This window comes from Leptosomus discolor, chromosome 2 (genome assembly GCF_034619465.1).
Source record: "Leptosomus discolor isolate bLepDis1 chromosome 2, bLepDis1.hap2, whole genome shotgun sequence".
Taxonomy (NCBI): Eukaryota; Metazoa; Chordata; class Aves; order Leptosomiformes; family Leptosomidae; genus Leptosomus; species Leptosomus discolor.
This window is the reverse complement of record NC_141392.1, coordinates 3,087,552-3,104,067: the sequence shown is the minus strand read 5'-3', so window position 1 is coordinate 3,104,067 and position 16,516 is coordinate 3,087,552. Positions and strand designations below refer to the sequence as shown.

General features: G+C 35.7%; 1 protein-coding gene across 2 annotated transcripts in view; it reads right to left on the bottom strand.

Annotated features, from left to right (window-relative positions):
• DNAH8 (dynein axonemal heavy chain 8) overlaps nucleotides 1-16,516 on the bottom strand; it is a 141,692-nt gene that overhangs the window by 81,808 nt on the left and 43,368 nt on the right. For both annotated transcript variants that reach the window (XM_086460546.1, XM_086460547.1), the window contains 14 exons: nucleotides 14,725-14,829; nucleotides 13,616-13,729; nucleotides 12,969-13,031; nucleotides 11,729-11,829; nucleotides 10,715-10,852; nucleotides 6,853-7,093; nucleotides 5,614-5,813; nucleotides 5,116-5,269; nucleotides 4,849-5,012; nucleotides 4,598-4,700; nucleotides 3,855-3,959; nucleotides 3,405-3,566; nucleotides 1,292-1,516; nucleotides 23-195 (listed from right to left, as the gene is read on the bottom strand). In XM_086460546.1, coding sequence (XP_086316672.1) covers nucleotides 23-195; nucleotides 1,292-1,516; nucleotides 3,405-3,566; nucleotides 3,855-3,959; nucleotides 4,598-4,700; nucleotides 4,849-5,012; nucleotides 5,116-5,269; nucleotides 5,614-5,813; nucleotides 6,853-7,093; nucleotides 10,715-10,852; nucleotides 11,729-11,829; nucleotides 12,969-13,031; nucleotides 13,616-13,729; nucleotides 14,725-14,829 — 2,048 coding nt within the window. The remainder of the gene's footprint in view (nucleotides 1-22; nucleotides 196-1,291; nucleotides 1,517-3,404; nucleotides 3,567-3,854; nucleotides 3,960-4,597; nucleotides 4,701-4,848; nucleotides 5,013-5,115; nucleotides 5,270-5,613; nucleotides 5,814-6,852; nucleotides 7,094-10,714; nucleotides 10,853-11,728; nucleotides 11,830-12,968; nucleotides 13,032-13,615; nucleotides 13,730-14,724; nucleotides 14,830-16,516) is intronic.

Genomic DNA, 16,516 nt, shown 5'->3' with positions numbered 1-16,516 from the left:
ATATAAAAATTGTTTTTCTAACCTGTCTGTAAGAGGTGTTATAACCAGACGATCAGTGCAACCCAGAAATTCATTTTGGTAAACAAAATCAACGTCTGTAATGGATACCAAGACTCGATCAAGATTCTCTTTAAAGTAGAATCTAGACTGCTTTAACCATTCAAAATGAGTTGGTGATTTGATGCACATTTTTACCTTAAAAGAAAGTAAATAAATGTATATGTTATAACTGAGCATCCACATTTATTTTCTTCGGTAACTGTGATAAAATGCTCATTTGTGTGAGTATAAAGACTGATTACTCAGGATACAGTTCCTATGTAAGTAAACTGAAATACAAAGAAGCATCACATAATACGTTCCGATGTAGGCTAAACTGATACTAAAACAAGTCCTGATCATCACAACATCTGTGTTAATCAAATAAATCTTAAATTGTTTTGGTAGTGCAGCTCACCTTCCAAGTGAAATTAGCAAACACCACACTGCTAAATCCACCAAACACATTGGAACAAAGGGCAGGACAAAGAAAGGACCTGATCGAGGCATGGAAGGCAGATTGTATAGAATCTAATAAGCTCATGTCATCAGCAGTAAAAATGTGAGAGATGTAGTGCTGAGGGATGGCATTCCTCAGGGAATGGAGGAACATAAACAGTTTAGCACAGTCTAAAAAGTTCAAGTATAGGTTTGCCATTATCTGTTGATTTTAGTAGGTTTTTTTCTTCGTTTGTCTTCTATGTATTCTCTTTAGGAAGCAGAAAGCCGGTAGCCTGCTCTCAGAAAGAGTAGGAGAGACAGAAAGAAGAAACTAGGAGATGTGGAAGATATTCTATCATTGCAGTAACTCTAGAACGGGTGGAGCGAAGGTACAGCCTAGTGGCAACTACTGAGATTCTGTAACGAGCCAAGAGGAAAGTATCTGTGACAAAGCTACAACACCCTCAGCAGACTCAACCTTTTTAGTTATGCAAGTAACAGTAATTCAATAGTTTTTCAAAGAAAAGACATACTAAAATATTTTTGTCTATCAAAACAATTCTGTGGGAACAAGTAGAAAATTGAAATATTCTAAGAAAGGTGTAAAACTGAAGCAAATATTTAGATGACAGAACTGATGGATTTTATTCTAGTCTAAGTAAAAATGTACTATTTTTACTACAAGTGAGATTATGGAAGTCTCTGTCTTACAGACACATGCATACATGTGTAACTGTATCTGCCACACACAAGAAAAAATATGATGACAGAAAATGCATTTAATTGCCAGAAATCAAAATCTGTACTTTACCAAATCATCAAAAATATCACGCTGATGCACATGAATGGTAATAAGCGTTTCAAATTTCACTCTGTCAAACTTGGAAAGATCATGCGTGGTTTGTCTAATCAACATATTCAGAATCCCCAGAAATCTCCTGTTGGTTACTTGCATGATTTTTCCATCCTCTTTAGCATTCTGTAGAGCTTCTTCTGAATCATGTGTCCACAACATTTGAATTCCCAGTAAACCAACCTACAAATTTAACATGTGAAAAAAAATACAAAAGAATCACTTGTTGAACACTAGCCTTATTAGAGAAGCCTTAGGTGGAATAGGAATAATAAATTATGGGGCAGAGAGTCCCAGATCATCACTACATTCAGCACAGGGCTATCCTACCAGTATGCTCTGCACGAGCTAATTGGCTCTGCTCTGGTACTGGAAAGTCCTGAGAAAACACTTAGAAGCTTTTATGAAAATTTGTCCCATACAGAGATATACACAATTTAAGGACGAGTCTCAGTTTCACTTAAAATCTCTTAGTGTACCCCAGTATCACAAACATAAACAGGTCTCAAATGGTGGGGAGAAGTCCTTATAAAAATTTCCCATTGCTACTTCATAGCTAATTAAAGAACACTTAAAAATAATGCTGTGCATTTCTGCTGAACATGGGATGGATTGCTGTCTTTCTAACACATTGCCATGACCTACAGCACACTGAACTGTAAGTTATTTTGCTTCCAAATAAAACATCCTGTAAGTCTCTGGATTTATGTAAACTGCAGTCTCTGATTTTAATTTACAACATGAGGCACACCCATGACAAAACAGGATAGACGAGAACTGTACCAATATCTTTCCCCCCCACCCCATTTCTACATTCACAAAACAGCAAGACCTGAAGATTTGACCCACTCACTCTTTCTACTTTTCTATCTCACTCTACTCATAGTGAGTTCATGGTTACAGAGACTGTGTAGCAGGAAATATCTCACTATTTTAGAACCATTAGGCTACCATCAGTAGAGTCTAAACCAAATTTATTTTAGAATGACCAATTAATCATAGGGAAAAAAAAAATCTTTCAGTGTGACTTTTTCATGCTACCTATAACAGGAGCTTCTCAGACAAGAACAAGGCAGTTTGAAGGAAAGAAAACATTTCAAATATTTGTCAGTATTTTGCCTGATTTCTTCTCTGTCCTGTAACACAGCTTTTCTTCCTCTGTACTTTAAATTTCTTGGCCAAAGACCATTTTCTTCTCCCCTGCCTTCTAACAATGACAATTCATTGAACATAAAAACATTTGGATTAGCAAGACACAGGACAGAAGACTTTGCACGTAGTAATAAAGCCACTTCAAAACGTCTGATGTTCAAACAAGACAAAGAGTCCTTACCTGTTTAAAGAAAAGTAGTAGACTTTTTAAAATAAATGATGTTGAGATAATACGTAATTACATCATAAATACAGCTTTAAGATAATTCCATCCAGTATTTAAGTGTAGTGATTTTTTTTTTTTTTTAATCAGCAATGTATGGGCTAGTTTAAATATTTGCGGAATTTCTAATAAAAAAAATTACACCCACCGCTGCTGATTGCAAAATACAGAGTCAGAATTTGTACAGGATGGGAAACAATTCATTACTTGTTAATGAAATTTATGAATTATTGGTAAACTGGAGAAGTCTCTAGGCAAACTAGAATCCTTCAAGATAGGCTTCTACTAGGACTGCATTTTCATTGTGACAAATATATGAGGTAGATCTTGTAAATGACGAGATAAATGACCATAATCGTAGCTCTTGCAATCTGAAATTATGAGAGAGAAATCATTCTGCACAGGAAATTTTATTTGCATCTCAAAAGGGTTTGAAATCCACCACAGAAAATATAAACTCTACTTTATATTCTCCAAGAGAAGAAAAATGTCTTTTTAAAGTAGATTACAAGAAAAATACTGTGCTATACACAGGGTACCAAAAATGAAGTATTAAGGATTGCCTTCTGCTGAGTAGATCCTTATCCTTGTTTCCTCTATGAAAACTTCCTCATACAGACAATCCCATGTGCTCTTTACATCCCCGCACATACACAGCCCACACTGCACACACAAATCCACATCCCGTTATCTCACCTGTGCTGGGAAGCGATTAAGAAAATCCAGCAACTGAAATCCTGAGTCACTAATTTGGTAATACGCTGCCCTAATGATGCCGTGCAATGAAACCTGCTGCACACGCAATAAATCCTGCAACCAAAGTTCCACCGGTCCCTTTGCAATCACTGGAGTGTCCAACTGAAAAATTAATACAAGTAAAAGGTACAAAGAGAACATAGTTACTAAACTTCTGCTCAAGAATGTTAGTTACTAAATAGTTACTACATTTCTATTCAAGGCAACTAGAGTTCAATTTCAATAAAAACGCTATAAATTTATTTAATGAAGACATATTATAGTTTTGTTACACTATGCCTTGAAATGTTCAGTTGTGATTAACAGTAATTCAATTTAAAATATATATGTTCAATAATAGAGCAATTTATCTATCAATAATATTTCTGAAAAATTTTTTCAGGTAATTACTGGAATTTTTTCTCCTTCTCTCGATATGACTGCCAGTATGCGATCATAATCCTCTGGGTGAAAGTCAACTTCATTTATATTGTCAGATACGGAAAGCAGATGTGGCTGTAACGACAAGTCAGAAGTCATTCAGTGTAAATACATAACATCAGCAAAGAGAAAAAAACCTCAAATACAGTTATCCTGCCAAGTTTCATCTGAACTTACAGATGAATTTCAGGCTATCTGTAGGTGATGATTACAGAAATGGTTGCGTAGGATTTTATCTCCATTTGCTGGTGTTTTTTTGGGGGGTTTGGTTTTGTTTTGTTTTGTTTTTGTTTGGTTGGGTTTTTTGTTTGTTTTTTTGTTTGTTTTTGTTTTTTACAATTTCCAAATATGATCTAGCAGAACAGAGATCAGCTATTGTGCGAGATCAACTATCTTACCTCAATCAATCCTCTAACAATCCAGACTAACTGGATGAGGTTTGCAATACACAAAGCAGGAAAGTCTCACAAGGTCCCTTCTGTTAGTTTAGTTGGGAAAGGAACCACCAGCAAATCACTTGATGGGACCATATTCTAGGGTTCTCAATTACAGATAACCATTTCATATTTTATTAATGACTAAAGAGCAAGAATGAAAATTTTTCTCAAGCAAAATTTATGAGCAAAATGGTTACATTTTAATTTACTAAATGCTTTTCCTTTTCTTTCTTTTTTTTTTTTGTTGTAGGAAGAAAAAAATTGCCAAGATTGTACCTGAATTGTGTGAGAATCACTTGCTTGTCCAAGAATTTCAAGAAGGGCAGGATCAGAAATAAAAAAGAACCTAGGAAACAGTAGTCTTTTCTTCTCTAAGTACCTTTAAAATTGAACAAGAACTTTATTAGAATATTTCAGCTCTTCAATTTTTTCTACATGAGTGAAATACTGAAATACTATTAATATTTCATATAAACTATTTACAAAACAATAATGCACTAAAAAAAAAAAAATCAAACAATTCATACCCTGTAAGGGATTTCTGACATATTTCCAACTCTTCATGCAAATGAGGGAGAAGTTGCTCCATAGTCTCATCTCCAACACAGCAGTTAATTACATTGGGGTTTTCACGAGCTCGTTGCATTATTCTTATCCATGTTCTATCAATATTCTGAAAACGTTTCGCTTCCTATATATGGCAAAACCATAAGTACTTTCACAGCATCATCTATTGGAAATTATTATACAGATAATTTTTAATAAACAACAATAGGTAGCATTGTAAAGTTTACCTGGGGTAACTCTTCTGCGATATCTCCCCCTACAAAAACAGCTTCAAGATAAATCCAGAGTTTCTGTACAACCAGCCATTCTTCAATTATGTCTGTAGATCTGCTTAGTTTATAAATCCAGCTCTGAATTTCATTTCTATATGGTGCGTTATATCTAAAAAAGGATGAGAAGCAGAAATTATTTGATTCATAAGCTATTATAAAATGAATACTTACAATGGTGAAAAAAAACCCCAAACAACGCTTATTTCACTTAGAGCAAGAAGAATCTCACAAGAAGTTTCTACCAGCTTGATTACATCCGAATTTGAGACAACAGTTTTCTTCTAATGAAAAACTTCCTCAAGTGGAAGACTTTCATACATTAGACACTGTAACATTATTTTTCATTAAAAAATAATGTTCCATTCAAATCTACTGCTGATTTAGCCTAATAATAGCACAGTTGCTACCTCAGTTTGTTCCTGAAGAAGCCATACACAATCAATTTGAAAGTACCTCTTGGTCAGTAAAGAGCCAAGAATCATTAAACTGTCCTCCATCAACATTATAATATCCAACGATTCAGTTCCCTTTAACAGTAACTCTCCTCTCCCTTTGAATGATGAAAAGCTCAGAATTTGGCTTCCCCAAATGTCAGCTATTTGAGATAGTTTGGTTTCTATATCCTTTTCCTTTGTAGCAGATATGCATATGTCCTGCAAAGGAAGAGCAATTTTTTAGAATCTCCATTCTTCAGAAGTAAAATCTCCCCTAGCACTACACATCTAGTAATAGAATATTTTAAAACAACACATGAAATTTTATAAAATAGTACATAAATGTGCCACATAAATGCACAGATCACACTACTAATTTTACTCACTCAAATTACACGTATGGGTAGCTGAAAAATGCACACTTGGAAACGTGTGGATACATCACTTCTGTGGCTTCACATTTGTTATTTCTGCACAACAAGATTTCGGAATCATCATTTGCACAAGGTTTAGGGTAGTGACGTGTAGACTCCTCACCAGATAAACTCTCAATCTTACCACATTTCAATTTATAGAATCACAAAATCTAAGAATAGTTTAGGTTGGAAAGTTCATCGACTCAAACATTCTATTCAAATCAGAGCTTAACTCAAAATTAAGCAGACCTCCTTGGAATGCTTCCATGTAAATCGAGTATGAGTATGACAGTATCTTTTGCATGCATATTTAACCTATGACATCTGCAAAACCCATAGAGAGTTTTTTCAGGTTACGTGGGGGATCTTTTGAAGCTGTATGGTTCAGAAGAAGCCATAAAGATCTAGAAAGCTACGCATAGTAAATATTAATAAGCATGGAGCCTTCCTCTAAAATTTCTGATTTATTTACAAATCTTTAAAGCAACCACAGAGTTAAAAAATCAGGTGACCATGATTACTCGAAGTTTTGTTTGAGGTTTTTTTTTCTGTTTAAAAAGGGCTAAGAAAATCATAGAAAATAGGGCCAGGAAGAATGTGAAGAGATTATCTAGAAATAAGTGTCTAAAGAGTCCATTTGTTACTCTATCTTTGTTCACATGGATGAGAACTTCCATTAAAATACAAGTTATTTTAAACTAGTGTGGTCTGATTGAGAGCCAAGGACTTCAACGAAGTAAAAATATTTTTAATAAGAGGTGGTAATTTCATAAATAATCATATTATTTTGCCTGACAATATAAAATGAACAAGGAGGGGGAAAAAAAAAACTTATTACCTACCTCAATATCATCTCTATGTTTAAGAATTGGTGCTTCCAGGATGTTTCGAAGGCAAAAGGATTCAGATTCTATATCAAATTGATGTCCTGTTGTTTCAGCAATACAATTCCAGTGCTTTTGCTTCATTGCTTTGTTGGTCATCATTTCCAACAAAGGACAACACTCACTAAAATCATCGATTTTTTTCTTGAGATCTAAAAATGCTTGCCAGTGCTGGAGGCCTTTAGGTAGTCTACGGCACCTGCAGTTGAGTTAAATTGATACAGTAGTAAGTGCCTTCTGTCAAAATAGGAATTGTTTAAACATTTTAAGAACAGACAAGGAGATATGAAGTAGCTTGTATTGAGGTCAACGTTTCCTGTGTAAAATTCCAATTTGATCAATTCATCTACCTTTTTAGGAAAAAAACTAACGCAAATGCCCTACTAACAAATAATAATATTTACAAGTTTTAACCACCAATATGTTCTTTGCAAATAAACAGAAATATTGTAGTCTGCATTAAAACATAGCTTACCGGCTGCTTATCATCACAAACTATTGGCAAACAAAGAACAAAGCAAAATTCGTTAAATTTCACATATGTAAACCTTGTACAAATATAATATTTACTTCAATTTACTATACCAGTAATACACATGGCACATATTAACACACCACTTTGGAGACAGAAGTGAAAATTAGAAAAATATGACCACCTTCTCCTCTCCTTTTGGCTAGTGGTCCTGAAACTATTCATGAAGAAAATTAAAATTACATACTTCTAATGAGGAAAAACTCCAGCAAAACAGTTAAATGAATATTCACATCTTGGACCACACTTCTGCAGAGCCTGCACACTAGGAATTAAGCAGTTGACCCACCACAGGAATGTCCTAATATAAATGATCAAGTATATCGTTAGCAGGAATGTAATAAAGCCTGGATCACATTTTGCTTGGTTTTGCATCCTTTAACACTTATCTCCCTACCTCCCACTGATATAATTTCATATTTTCTGTAACCAGGTACAACACAGCAGTCTGTGCCTGGCTTAGAGCTGTGTTGGTGCTGTATAGTTCCCAACACATTCATGTTGATTACTTTAGTCGCTGTCAAACAGAATGCTTAATACCTGTCTGCCTTGCCCCGAGGGGGAAAAGTATTTTGTGTCTGGTTTTGGAATACTGTGAAGTTTTGACTTTTGTAAAACGCATAGACACTTACGGTTATTTTGTAAGTGTCATGGTTTAGCTTCAGGCAGCAACTAAACACCACACAGCTGCTCGCTCACTCCTGCCCGCTCACTCCTGCCCGCTCCCAGTGGGATGGGGAGAAGAACTGACAAAAAAGAAGTAAAACTTTTGGGCTGAGATAAGAATAATTTAACAACTAAAATGGAATAATAATAATAATAACAACAACAATAATAATAATATAAATTTTTATTATATAATAATAATAACAATAATAGTAATGAAAAACAAACAAACAAAAGATAAATAAAACCCAAGGAAGCACAACGCAACCGCTACCCCCCGGCTGACTGTTGGCCAAGCAGTGACCTGTCCCTCCCGGCCAACTCCCCCCGGTCACACCGAGCGGGAATTCCTGTGGCACGGAACAGCCTTTGGCTGGTTCGGGTCCGCCGTCCCGGCCACGCTCCCTCCCAGCTTCTTGGGCACCCGCTCGCTGGCAGAGCACGGGAAACCGAAACCCTTCACTTCGGGTAAGCGCTCCTTAGCGACAGCTACATCATCAGGGCGTTATCGGCGTTATTCCCACACTAAATCCAGAACGCAGCGCTGGACCAGCTACTGGGAACAACGTTAACTCTGCCCCAGCTGAAACCAGGACAGTGAGAAATCTGCCTTGTTGAAAGTTGAAACTAGTGAAGAGATTACAAAGAAAAAAAAAGGTATTCAAGAACACTGAAAAAGAGGAGCACAGGCATGGTCAGATAGTGACATCACAGATCACCTTTTTCCTTAGAAAACTGGGCAAAACATCTGAATATTTTATAAATTTCTCTGTTTGCAGCCATTCTTTTCATTCATCAGTAAAGAGTTAATGTCAGATTCAGTGACTTGGGACACAGGAATCGGACACAGCAAAGCAGTAGAGTGAGTGACACGCTGCAGGTTCCAGAGCTGGGAGTCCTGTTATCCTTATCGAGTCTTGTGAGTCAGGAGATACCATTTCACACAAAGACGAGATTAGGTGTCTGTCAACACCTTGCTTGAGAAACGCTCAATCCCTGAAATTCTGTCAGCATATGTAACCTCAAATTTGGGAAAGAAAAATACTCTGTCACGTATTTCCTTGAAAGGTAATTAGTATCTGGTTAATGCTTCCCATTTAGAAATTAAGAAGTAATGCAAATCTAAGACCCAACCTTCAACTCCAGCTGTCAAAAGTGCAATTTCAAAACTACAGAAATTCTTCACTTAACAATTTTATGCCTTATAATGACCTATTTGGTATATTAGCTAACCTTCAGGAAATCATATGTTTACTAGACTACCATGACACCCTAGATTAGAAGACAATAATAAGTAAAAAATTCAAGTCAAAAATTCCACAGTCTGTGGAACAGATCCTCTTCCCCTGGTTTAGGAAGATTATGCTACCCTTCTTAGTTACCTGAACCCATCAGCATAAGGCATGAAAAACTGCCAAAGTAATGCCAAGAGGTAAGATATGTTGACAAAATGGAGAATGGAAGGAAATGATGAGTAAATAGGTGGGATGAGCAATTAACAGCCTAAGAAAGAGCTACTTATACTGAAGGTTTTTCTCTTCACTGCAGTTACAAAAGTAACTGGTTTGTTTGTTTGTTTGTTTTTTTCTTTACACACTTCTACTTGAACTACCTCAAACGAATGCCTGTTTCAAAGAGCAATATAATGTAGCTCTTGCAGAGCTCTGTGTTTCAGCAATTAGACTTCAACATTATCTAAGACTGATTCATAGCTGGTTTAACGGGCCTGCACTTCTCTGTAAGCGTAGTATAGATATCCTCTAAAAGATCAAATACTGGCACAGGTACAAATACATCAATTAGTCGTGCCTTTATTTTGGAAATTAATAATGAAAGATTCTAGAATATTGTTCTAATAGGAGGATAGGGGGTGCGAAGAAAGTGCCAAGAAAGCTGGAGTTGTTTTAGGATGGAGCTTGCTAAGTTTATAACAGGACTCTGTTAGGGAGCAGGAGAGCTGGGGACTGCACTCGATGCAGTTATTCTGTTGTAAAATAATCCTTGTCCTAGTCTTCTGTATTCTTTCTTCCCAAAATAATATAGGTAGTTTTGAAAATATTAAAAATAGAGTTAAATGAAAAGGTTAGAAAACACTTCTGAATCAAACTAATTACATCTAATCTTCTCAACTGTGTCAAAACCATTTTAAGATTTCAGCATTACTGCAATAATTTTAACTTTTTCACAAACCCATACTATTTAAGACACTCAGCATTGTTAATGTATTTGAAATGGCAGAAATATTTTCAAAAAAGGATAAAATATTCTAAAAGACTTAGAAACGTTATTCCTGTATCCAGGACTTAAAATCAACGGGCCAGTCCTCCTAGTTGAAGAACCCACCTTTTACAAATAAACTTCTAGCTCTCCTAATGTCTTGGTCGGTTTAGCTAAGGAGATCGACTCTTCTGCTGGTTGTATGCCCTTCAATTATCAAAACTACAGGTAAAGGCTGATTAACTAAAAGTACAGTGTTATTCTGCTCTTCCCTGAAGGATCTTATCACTTTATGATAAACCTTATTCATGGAAGTTTTATATTTAAATACATCAAATACCTTTATTGTAGTGACTTAAATCTTAATGCACTTAACATCAGTTATAATTTATATTATGAACGTACCTGTTTCGAAAATCCAGAAGTTCAGCGTTAATTTTTTCAATATCTACATCTGCCCAAAGTATCTCATAATAATCATTGATACTGTTTATCACAGCATCATATAATCGATACAATTTCTGAAGCAAGCCTAACTCCTCCCTGGGGAAAAAAAAATAATCATACTGATAACTTCAATCAGCTATTGGGATATCTCACAACAGCAAAATACAACAAAAAAAATTGGGGTAGATAAACTAGGTTATGTTTCTTAATGTAGCAAAGTGCACTTTATTAATAAAATCCACAAAAAAAAAAAGCAGAGCTGGTGCTGAGGACCTAACATCAGCAGTAAATATATTTGGTGGAAGTTTTGCTTTAGTCTAGTTCTATAAAGTTTCCATTCAACCACAAGGAAGCTAGCTTATGTACCCTGAGCTGGCTCTGCAGGGCCACACAGAGCACGGCAAGTGGGGACAATTAGTCGATCTACTTTGGAAGCCCTCTCTGAGTCTGAGCTAAAATGCTGATCTAAAAATAGCCAGGAAAAGGTCCCATCCTTATCTGGGGTGAATCATCATCAAAGCACTGAAATGGCTGGGGCAGAAACTTTGTACAGCTGCTCAAAAAATTTCGACTTTCATAAAAGCTCTAGTTTTATTTTTCATATAAGACGATAGCGACCTTTCCTTGCCTTTTCCTTGTTCGCTTTGTACCATATCTTAATACATAATACTGTATTTACTCACCTGCTTAAGTATATTATGTATATATTTTTTTCTATGGCATGGTATTCTGCTCCTTTATATAGTATTTACATTAGTAAAATAATCTGGTAAGGTTCTGTTATCACAATAAATAAATACTATTATTTCTTATTGGCAAATCCATTAGACCTCTATTCCTGTAATATTTTATTTTTTAAAAATTTAATTCAAGGCAACTAAAATCTTCCATATTGTAATATTTCCGTCTTTGGTGTACCCTAACCCTTTCTAACATACATAGTAATCACCTAAGACAGCTTTTAACTGTTACCTGACTTTACGCAAAACTTCATAGTCTGTGACAGGCAATCCAAACAACTGTTCACCATGTGAGTATGTGATAAATTTTCTCCACAGCTTATCAAAGTGAGCCTGATAAAATTAGGATTCATACAGACAACATGACAATATGTTTATAAGTTTTAATTTTAAATTGTCTAATAATAAATCATTAAACAGTTCTAAACTTGATTAAAGTAATCCTATTAGAAGCATATTTAAATATCTGAAAATATTTTTTATCTAAAATTTTGAACAGTTCTTATGTAATGTAATACTCAAAACCATATACTGAATTCAAATAGTGAAAGTTTATATAAGAAGCAATAATTTGAAGAAGCATTTTATAAAAATGGGATGTAAAATAAATTATACAGCGTCAAGGAAAAAAAAAAAGAAAGAAAAGGAAATACTTGTATCAGATGGTAAAATGTACAGCCTGAAAAAAAACCACTGAAGAGTGCCAAAAAATACAATTTCATTCAAAGTATAACTGCTGTCCAAAGGATATGTTCACCATAGAAAAAAGAATGATTTTGGCAGTTGCTGTCCATAAGTACAAAGCACTTTCTTGGCAAAATAGTCAAAAAAATTCAATCCAAATCACTCAATTTTCAGCACATACTAGATGCACTAGGAGGTTTAAACATCTTCCATTAGTTACTTAGTGCTTTTCACAAACTTCTAATTTACTTTTTACAGTCTATACAATACATAAGTGACTGGCAAATGTCCTTTTGAAAAAAAAATCTTCAAGTTACTGTAACTTGCAGAGAAAGAAGGATTAAAAATAGATTAAAAACTGGTTATGCACCTGTGAACTAAGGTTCATAACAAACAAATATCATTTATCTAATGGAAAATGTGATCTTTAAAAGATGAAAAGATTGGCCTATATGACCAATACATAACCTGGCTTCTTTTCAAACATTATTGAATCGTCGTACTTGACTCTTCCCTCTTCGACTGCTTTTATTACTTCAAGTTGATAATTTCTTCTCACAAAATGTGAGGAGTGAAGCAAGGTTACACATCAATAAATCGATCCTTCTACACCTTAAGGAAAACATTGCCTGATACAAACTAGAGCATAGTTAACATAATACTACACAGAATATCCACCAAGACACATTTACCAAAGATTGTAAACGTATCTTTTTCTAAACTTGTTTTGATAATCAACAGCAGATCTGCTTTTAGTTATTTGGAAATGCAACAGTTTATTTTCTTACCTGAAAGATCCACAGCCTATTACTGACTTCCTGCGGTGGAATACTTGGAACCATAGGTCCTTCCTTTCCAACAAGCAGTTAAAACAAATTCAATATTAATTCTCAAAGCGACTGAAGACTACCGTATATTTACAGGACATCAAAAAATGCGTATTTTTTTTTGTACTCAAAATCCAGTCAAGTTAAGTATCTTGGTAGTGCAACTTACAACAGTAAATCTAAGTTAACTTTTATGAAATTGAAAAATCTTTAGCTTAAACTCGATAGGATTAGACTTTCATTTTTCACATTTTGTTCTTCTGCTGTAAATAAAATGCCCAGTGAATGGCCTGAGACAGTCCTTTTTAATGCTGATGTGGAAGCAAAGATAGCACAATCTGTGCTACAATTTATAAATTAATTTCTAAATTAATTTCAGATTTCATGGCAAGTTGTACAACCAGGGATTATTTTCTTCCCTTACAGAGTTGTGTGCACTGCTATGTCTTCATACCGAAAAGTTTGACCTACAATGATGACTGCTCAGCAACCAGGGCATCAAACATCCAGTAGCTGAGCAGAATAAAATTCTGGCACGCAACTGCTGCAAACTAAAAATACTGAAAAACTAAGTACAAGTCTTACAGATAACTATTACATTAATTTACCGTTTCATAGGACATTTCAAAGTTTGACACATCCTGCCGAAAAACTGTGATTGATTCCAGCAAATTACTCTTAAATTTGGGCTGAATTTGAAGCAACTCATCTTGAACTCTGGTCTGACATACAAAAGATTAAAATCAAAGTTATTTCTTTAAAAATCAGGAGCAAATATTTGAGTTATATATAAACCAAAATGATAAAGTATTAACATTCCGAATAAAAATTTGAAGTTAAATAGGTGGTTTTTTCCTTTTATGGTGCTATATGTTCAATTTTTGAGATTAAAAGTGGAGAGAAAAAAAAAACGTAAGAAAATCTTCCCTCCACGTTTAAGTGAACATGTTTTATTACAAGTAGTTGGGGGAACAAACAGACACCAAAAAAAGGCAAAAATATCAATCTTATTCTTTTCCTTCCTTCCCACCATCCAAAAAGCCTCTCAAAACCTAAAGTGTTAAGGTCCTCTTCCTCATGGATGGCTCAGCCTTCTCTTTAACAACTTTCTTATTCTTTGTTCAAAAGCTTGAGAGAAAGATCCAAGAGCTGCATTAAATGCAAATGGAAAACATGCTCTTGAGTCAGAGTGAATGAATCTGTGGGATAGGATGTAACTTAATTGTTCCAACAAAATATCTACACGTTTCCAACTAAACCACCTACACTATAGAAAATATTCAATAAACATGGAGCTTTTGAGGGATATAAGGCTGTCCTAAGCAATAAAGACGGATGTGGAATCACCACTTAGGGGTAAGGGCACTGGCAGAGTGCACGCTTCTTAGAAGTAAGTAATCTAAGAGTAGCAATCTTGCTGATCAGACAGGAATGACACAAAAACTGGAAATGAAGGAGGGCAGAAAGAGCAGAAAGAAATATTGAATTTCTCAATTTCTTGCAGGTTTTAAGCATATATCTAAAAGCTACAATAATATGTAAAGAAGTCTACAAAAACAAAATTAGAAAACAAATATACTAATAATATAGACACTCATATGCAACTGAGGCCAAAAGTGTGAAGATAGAGTGGAGTGACAATTGGTCCCACACTGTCATTTATACTCTGAAAAAAAGCACACGAAGACAAATGGAAAACACAATTTTATATACGTACAGCTTCGGTCTGCAACTTATTGAAAGAGTATCTGAGTGTATCAACTCCTTCTGATTCCTCTTTCGTAATCTCAATTTCAAACTTATTTAAAATGGCATAGGCTTCCTAGGTGAAAAGAATAAAACCTTAGGAATACGGCATTTTAAGTTCATTTGCAGGAACACAGATCCAATTTGTAAGAAACTTTTCAAAGAAAATCTGTTCATGTAATTTAGGCATGAAGTGTTTTGTTTTAAGTAAGGATGACAAATGAGGAACTAGGGAACAGCAAAAAATATTTCTTCTTGGATGTAATTCTAGACAAAACATACAAACACAATAAATTTAATATTAAAACCAGATAAAATTTTATCATCTCAACGGTATTCTTATTCCACAGATTTACAGTCCACCTGAATGTCAATTTTGGTGAATTTTTCCTAACTCTGAATAATTATGCACACTAAACTACACATTTTTAAATATTTTCCTTCATAGTCTAGGAAGTATTTATTACTGTGTTTGCCAAACTGTTAAGTGCCACATATGTATCTGTTACAGAATGAACCTTTCTTATAACTTGTTCTCATTTGCAACTTGTGTGTGTTATGTTAGCTGTTCCTTTGACTTACAACTTGTATTCTGTGCAGTTTGTGATGGCAGATAAATGCAGTTGTTTATTCCATGCAGATATCTACACTTAGACTTCTCTCCTGTTCAGTTTCTGAGAGGTGTAAACTAAGCCACCGAGGTTGAAAGGGGCTCTGGAAATTGCCTAGTCCAACACCCCCACCCTGCTCAGAGCAGGATCATCTAAATCGGGTTGCCCAGAACCATGTCCAGTCAGGTTTTTAATATCCTCATGGATGGAGAGCCCACAACCCCTCTAGGCTATCTGTTCTAGTGTTTGAGCACACTCATAGTAAATTTTTCTTAGGTTTAAATGGAATTTACTGTATTTCAACGTGTGCCCGTTGCCTCTTGTCCTGTTACTGGCTGCCACTGAGAAGCCTGGTCCCCTCTTCCTTCCTAGCTCCCATCAGGGACTCACACACATTGATAAAATACCCCCTGCACCTTCCTTCTCCACAATAAATATTCTCAGCATTCTCAACCTCTCCTTATATGTCAGATTCTACAGTTGTTTAACCAGCTTTTGCTGAACTCACTCCAGTATGTCCATGTCTCTCTGGTATTGGGAAGCCCAGAACTGGACACAGCACTCCAGATACGTCTCATACCCCAGAGCAGAGGGGATCACTTCCCTCAACCTGCTGGCAACTTGACTCCTAACACAGCCCACGATACCCTTTAACCTTCTTTCCTGCCAGGGCACTTTGCTGGCTTATGTTTAGTTTGATGTACACCGAGAAACTCGGTTCTTTTTCTGCAAAGCTGCTTTCTGCCCAGCCTGCACTGGTGCCTAGGGTTACTCATCTCCTGGAGCAGGACTTGGCATCTCCCTTTGTTGAACTTCATGAAGTTCCCGTTAGCCCATTTCTCTATCCAGGCGCCTCCGAAAGGCAGTACAACCATCTGGCGTGTCAGCCACTCCTCCCAGTTTTGTGTCATCTGGGAACTTGTTCAGGGTGCACTCTGCTCCATCCTCCAGGTACACAATACTGGACCCAGTATGCCCCTGGGGTATACCAATACTTACTGGTCCCTAGCTACCTTTGGTGCCACTGATCACAATCCTTTGAGCCTGATAGTTTTCCATCCAGCTCACTGCCCACTCATCTAGTCCACACTTCATCAGTTCGTCAATGAAGTTGTTATGGGAGACAGTGTCAAAAGCCTTGCTACCATCACA